At 55.4% G+C, this 6,748-nt stretch overlaps 1 protein-coding gene across 1 annotated transcript in view; it reads right to left on the bottom strand.

Annotated features, from left to right (window-relative positions):
- Positions 1-6: 6 nt before the first annotated feature.
- The window catches only part of VILL (villin like), a 14,661-nt gene continuing 7,919 nt past the window's right edge, over positions 7-6,748 (bottom strand). The window contains exons 9-14 of the mRNA XM_023526656.1: positions 4,555-4,734; positions 4,292-4,450; positions 3,617-3,796; positions 2,900-3,045; positions 1,759-1,903; positions 7-349 (exon numbers count right to left, since the gene is read on the bottom strand). Coding sequence (XP_023382424.1) covers positions 149-349; positions 1,759-1,903; positions 2,900-3,045; positions 3,617-3,796; positions 4,292-4,450; positions 4,555-4,734 — 1,011 coding nt within the window. The 3' untranslated portion in view covers positions 7-148. The remainder of the gene's footprint in view (positions 350-1,758; positions 1,904-2,899; positions 3,046-3,616; positions 3,797-4,291; positions 4,451-4,554; positions 4,735-6,748) is intronic.

The raw sequence follows: 6,748 nt of genomic DNA, 5'->3' as shown, positions 1-6,748 counted from the left end.
AAGAGCACCCCTGGGACCTGGGGGGCGGGGGAGAGGACAAGACCAGTTCTCCCCAACCTACACTGGGAGTCCCCAGGCAGGGTTATGCCTCTTTTCAGTTTACGCAGGGCAGGCCTCTCTCCTCTGGATTAGGGTTAGGCTGGGGGGTTCAGACCTCACTCACGGCCCACTTGTAGGGGTCCCAGGTGAAGAACCATCTGGTGAAGGTGGGAGGCTCGTGGCCCTGCTTCACCAGCACGATAGGTGTGGCCTGGCTCCTCCCTGCTGGATGGGTCTGCAGGTACTCTTGGCCCCAGGCCACAGCATCTTTCTTCTGCTCACTTGCAGCTTCCCCAAGCCACAGGAAGATCTGGGCCACAGAGGGAGACGGGCCTTGGGCGGGTGGCTTCCCAGAGCTGACCATTTCCTTCCCGCTCCTGTCCCTCAGATGGTCTCAGAGCCCCAAACCACATACCAGCCAACCAGACACACCCAGAGGGTTGGCAGCCATACACCCATAAACAGGCCAGAAGGTCACGGGCATACAGGTATGCATTCAACCCACAAATATATATGGAATACCTATTGTGGGCCAGGCACTGTTCTAGGTACTGGGGATTCAAGAGTGAAAATGGAAAAAAATTCTTGCCTTAGTAGAGTTTTTATTTTATTGGAAGAGACAGAAAATAAGTAAAATATGTAGTATATCAGATGGAGAAAAATAAGGCAGGGAAAGAAGGTAAGTGTGGTAGTGGTGGGAATAATACAACTTTAAATTCAAGTCAGGGAGAGCCTCACTGCGAAGAGGACATGAGAGTCAAGGTCAGAGAGAGGCGAGGGAGCAAGTCCTGTGTGCGTCTGGGGAGCAAGTGTTGTAACCGGAAGAAACAATGAGGGCAAAGCCCCTGAGCGTGCCTGGCATTTTGGGGGACCAGCAAGGAGGCCATTGTAGCTGAAGCAAAGCAAGTGACGGAGAGAATGGGAGCAAATCAGGCTGGAGAGTCGGGGTGTCAGGCCATGCGGGGCTGTCCTAAGGGCTGTGGTTTTGCTGAGTGAGATGGGAGCCAAAAGGCCTCCTCACATCAACACAGTGACATGGGCACTATCACCCATCGCCACACAGCCAGATAGCAAATCACAGCCATGGACTGTCACCCACAGTCACACAGAGTTACACATAAACACAATCACACTTGATTACACGGTTGCACACATCGACCCTGAAAAACAAGTAGCCTGAAAAACCATTGCATACAGCCACACAAATACAATCATTCAGTCACTCACACCCACGGCCAGTCATAGAGTCTTTCACATACATGGTCTCACTGGTTACGGCTGCTCTGGCCAGCTATGGCCAGTCACTTGACCACACAGCCACATTCACAAAGGCAAATGCAGTCACACGGAGGCATCACACATACACAGGTGATGTATGTCATTCAACTTACAGTCATTCACTCTGTACTGACACATGTCAGCCACGGGCCGTCGCCTGACACCACACACCATTTTAAGGCACCGAGAATTACATGGAACTACAAAACTGGTCACAACCACACACTAGTTCCAGATTCATAGTCAATGGCTCCCAAAGGCTCACTGTGATGGAGTCATCCACGGTCATGCAGTCACACAAAGTGTCAGTGTGACACACAGTCACACAGACACCCCTGAGGCCTTACATGCAGTCGTGCCAGGAAACACAAAGCCACACACACTCACACCCAGTTACACAAACGCAGACACACCCAAGTCAGGCAGGGGTAGCCGTCTCACCTCCTGCCAGGTGTCCAGTAACATGATGTCATACTGGTCCAGGTCCTCTTGTCTAAAGAACACCACTTCCATGAGGACCAGCTGGCCCGCTGGGCTGGAGCACTCAAACAGTCGTGGCTGGAAACCGGACACTTCCTCTGGGAGGCTGGCCAGTGTGGGCACAAGGCCGTGAGGGGTGCAGAGAGCTCTGTGCCTCTCGCTAGCCTGGGCCATGCTAGCCCTCGGCACAGGGGCCCAGACCCCAGGGAGACAAGGACATCCCCAGGGGTAGGAGGCTCCCCTTTGAGCTCCACCCGCCCCTTAATTCACTTTAGGAACGCCTTCCTCCTCTCTGGGCCTCAGTGTCCCCCATCTGTCAGTGGGAAAGTAGATTAGGTGATCTGTCTCGCCCTACCCAGCTAGACGCAAGCTGTCCCACGGATTTTCTGAGGCGGGGACACTGGGAAGAGGATGCTGGCTTAGCAGGGTGGGCCTGAGCTGGAGCCCTGCCCTCCCTGGGAGGGAGGAGTCACTTGTCCCAGCGCTGCCTGGGAGCGGGTGTTAGGCCCAGGGTGGGAGGAAGGTGGCTAGGCTGAGACAGGGGGACAGTAGTACTTAGGCGCTCAGGAGACTTGGGGGAAGTGTGGTGCTTAAACCAGGCCCCACAGACAATACAGAGCAGCCCAGGACTCCCCACTTTGAACCCACACTCTGCCCTACCTTCTGATACACACCTTTATCCATTTACACACCACACACACACTATTCTTGCACACTCCACACTTGCTACACACACACACACACACACACACACACACACACACACACACACACACACACACACACACACACACATGGCACCGTCCGCCCTGGGGACTATAGGTTTGGGGAACAGCCTCTGCCAGTGGGATGGTCTAGGACTGGGACAATGCAGGGAGCATATTCAGCCAGCAGAGGGCGCTACTGCCCTGCTTGCTCCGCATCTTCCTGATCCAAGCTACCCAGAGTAGCAGGGGTAATGTGCTCCGGGGAGTGAGTCCCTTGGGTGAGGAGCGAAGTCTTCCGCTCTAGTCTGGCTTCTCCAGCTCCCTGTGTCACCCACTCTTTGGATCTCAGTTTCCTCTTCTGTGTAAGAAGAACATCCTTCTCCCAACCCTGTCACCTCTTTTTACTGGAATAGGGAGCCCGGCCTCCCAGGGCCTCCCAGAAGTGGGGAGGCTCCTGACCCTCCAGCACTGTTTCCTTGTTCTTCTTAGAGATGACAGTGACCACCATCTGTGCCATCTCACGCTGGTCACCACTGCAGCCCTAGCAGGCAAAGAGTTGAGTCAGACCCTGCAAGGGGAGGGATCTTCACCTCCAGCCCCATAACTCCCACTCACAGGGCCCTGAGGCACCGGAGGCCTAGGCTGATGGTGGGGCACACGTGAGCAAGTGATCTCCCTCCCTGTCCCTGCCTCCATCTCCCCAGCTGATCGATGTCACAGGGACTGGGGCCTCTCTGGGGCCACAGCATGGGATGGGGACTCCCAAGGTTGGGGATCATTGACGGTTTATGCTGAAGATCAGAGAAAATTATTGCAAACTGGACTAGGTCACTTCCTTTTCCCAAAAGTCTTGCGAAGGGGTATGTTCCATGCTCAAGGTAGGAAGGAAGGCAGGCAGCCCGGGCCTGGCCTAGCTCTGCCCTGTGGACTCCCAGGTCCACCTGTCGCTTTGTAACTTACCCCAGGTTCTAGAGAGGACACTATGGCCTCTTCCACCCCCTTCCCGGCCTGTCTGAGGCTGGATTTGAGGTCCGCATCCTCTGTGCATTGGCCCCATCCCCACCTGGCACCACTACCCCAGGTGTGAATCAAGTGGTCAGTGCTGAGGGTACCTTCCCAAACCAGAGGTAGCAGAGCCTGGCTGTGACCAGCAAGAAGATGTCGCTGGAGTTGAGGGCTGAGGCCCGGGCTGGCACCTCCATGGTCCGGGTGTTGAAGTTGTCCGTGCCTTGCACATGGAAGAGCCTCGTGGCCGATGCTGGCTGCCCCTTCCCATTGTACCCAGGGTTCCCCTACGAGAGGGGTGGGCCTCAGGAAAGGACTCTTGGGGGCCACCTCCCTGTCCCAGTGGGCTTCAGGGCCCAGGGGACCCATGCTTGAAGCCACCTCCATTTTTGGGACCCTCTGGGTGTGGAGTGTAAGGATCCTGTTAGTCTAGAACAGGGAACCAAGCCTTTCTAAATGGATGCCTCACCCATCTCCAAGGGGTCAGGGCAGAGTCCCCCGGGCTTGAAGGCGGAGAGTTGGGATCCCAGGCAATGTCCTGGCTCCCTTCTCACCTGTGCTCCTGCTTTGTGGCTGACCCTGAGGACTGGGTAAATAAACTTAGGCAGGCTCACCCTTGGAGCTCCTGGGCCATGGACAAGGACCAGGAAACCAGGGTAGGGGTTTGGGGTAGTAGGCTGGGCCTCCGGCCTGGAGAGAAGGTGTTAGCATGTGTGTTTAAGGGCTACAGGCACGTGGAGCAGCTGGTGAGGCTGCAGCCATGGCAGCAAGGTGGGTTCTACCTGGAAGACCACCAGCTGGCCCTGAAAGATGGTGAGGAAGTGGGGAGGCTCGCTGCCCATGGTCACGTGCTCTTGCACTGGGGCTCCATGGTACGTGAGGTCCAGCTCCTCAGCATTGTAGTGCAGGGCCTTTATCTTGTGTGCGGTGGCCTGGTGACCCTGCAGGTGGGGGTGGTGAGGGCCTGAAGCAGCTCTTACATTCCATTCTCAGATTTTCAGCCTCGGGGCTGGAAGGTGCCCCCATCTCCCCTGGGCTGGTGCACCTGCCATAGATACAGGATGTACTGGACACGGCCCATCTTCTGGTATGTGTAGAGGACAAGGTAGCAGTTGCCTGCACACAACCATCCATGGTACTTGGGGTCCACAGGCTGCCTGCCTAAGTCCTGGATGCACCACACCTGGGGATCAGGGGAACCAATGGGCACAGGTGGCTCCTTCACCTGAACTCACCCTGTGCCCAGCCAGAAAGCTCTCTCCAGCCTCATCTGTGCAGGCAAGGGGCTCACCTCCAGCTCTGCACTTACCCCATGTTCTGTGCTGGGCTTATGTGAAGACCTGCAGGTGACCCTTTCCCCCGTGGACCCCTGGGACCACCACACTTGTGCCAGCCTGATCTCAGCCAGGACTCTAAGTTGGCACGTGGTATCTGAGACAAACAAGTGGTAATGACTACAGAGCCTGTCAGGGTTGACCTGACCCCTGCCACATACAGACCCCCAGCCTGACCCCACCAGTCACAGCCTGGGTTAGGGGCAGATAGGTCCTGGCAGAGCTACTTGCTACTCAGGCCAGGGCAACAGAAGCTTGGCAGAAGTGAGGCCTTGGGGCTCTTGGAAAAATTCCCTTTTTTCAAGGGTCACTTAAAAAAAGCAAAGCCTGTTCAAAGACTAAAGCGAGTGCACTTCCTCACACTTTGACAGCGTGATTTCTTGTTCCTGTGGGTAGCGAGCATGGGCTCTGGAGCCAGGCAGACCTGGCCTGAAACCCAGGTCAGCTGTGTTGGCAGTGAGACCTCTCTGAGCTTCAGTTTTTCCCACCTGTAAATTGGGGATAACAACACCCACCTTGCCATGGTGGGAAACAATGCCTGGGCATCCTGTGGTCACACAGAGGCCAGCAGCTGCCTCTGGAAAAGGTCTCCAGACCAGAGCATCCAGATTCCTGCCTTTTGCAGAAGAGGCTGACTCTGAACACATGCCACCCAGAAGCAGCAATTACTTGGCAGCCAGGCCTTGTGGCCCGGGCCTCCGCCTCTACCTGCATGTCCATGAGCCTGCTGGGAGGGATCCCCTCCCCGCCTTTGTGCTTGTGACCTGGGTCGAAGACCCTCCTCCCTTCCCTCTCTTGCCCTCCTCTCTGCTTTTCTGTCTTCCTGTCTCCCTGTCTGCCCCCATCTCTCCCTGCTCTTCATTACGTTTCCCCCACCGACAGCTCCGTCTCCTCCCTGCTCTGTCTTCTGTCTCCTCTGCCTCTTCGGTCCTCCCTCTCGTTCTACTTCCCCTCTTGTTCCTCTCTTTCCCCCACCTTGTCCTGTCTCCTCCTATCTTGGTCTCTCCCCACTCACTGCCTCTGTCCATCCAAATTAGGGCGATTGTAGGCAGAGACCTTGAAGAAACAATATTTTCTCTGACTTCAACCTACCTCGAGACCTAGAACCCCTCACACAAGCCCAGCAGCCCTGTTCCCAGAATCTCACTGCACCCCCACACCAGCCTTGGGGCCAGATAGAATAGAATCCACTTGGCAGGAAAAAACCCTGAGGCCCAAAGGAATGAAAGGCTCTGCTCAGGGGTCGGCCAACGAGTGAAGATGCAGCCCTGCCCCATGCAGAGCCTGCAAGTGGCCCCCGAGCCCTGTGTCTCCCAGAACGCTGGTCTAAGATCAGAGGGGTAGCTGATGGTGTGTGACTGTACGTTGGGGGTTGGGGGTTGGGGGTTGGGTGTGTGGGGCTGTGATCGATTATATGTGACTGTGTATCTGTCTTGGTGTGTCCCTGCGGGTTGATGGTTGGGTTTGTGACCAATCATTTGTGATGTAAATTTGTGCAATTACATGCTGCAGTTGTGTATTTGGCTGCGATTAAGTGCAATTTCAAGGTATGAGTATGTGTGTCTATACTATCATATGTCTGTTTGTGTCATACATGTGACAAAAGGGTACAGGTAAGTGTCTGAGTGTTACTATGTGTGTGCCATGAGTGTTATGAGTGGCCATGGTTGCGAGTGATTGATTAGGTGTAATGTGTATAAGCTGGCTGTTGGGAGGGGGTGTGTATATGTACACATGTCCCTGGGTGTCCCTAATTGTATGTAAATGTGTACTTGCGTGTACCTGGGTCGCTTTAGCAGCCACACCATTCATTTGAAGACAAAGCCTACCCCTCTGAGCGTATCTTCCCCCAGCCAAGCCAGTGCCGCTCACCTCCACCTTCCCGGAGCCGTCGTCCACCAGCCT

The sequence above is a fragment of the Pteropus vampyrus genome, unplaced genomic scaffold (genome assembly GCF_000151845.1).
Source record: "Pteropus vampyrus isolate Shadow unplaced genomic scaffold, Pvam_2.0 Scaffold1, whole genome shotgun sequence".
NCBI classification, from domain to species: Eukaryota; Metazoa; Chordata; class Mammalia; order Chiroptera; family Pteropodidae; genus Pteropus; species Pteropus vampyrus.
This window is presented reverse-complemented; position numbering and strand designations above follow the sequence as displayed.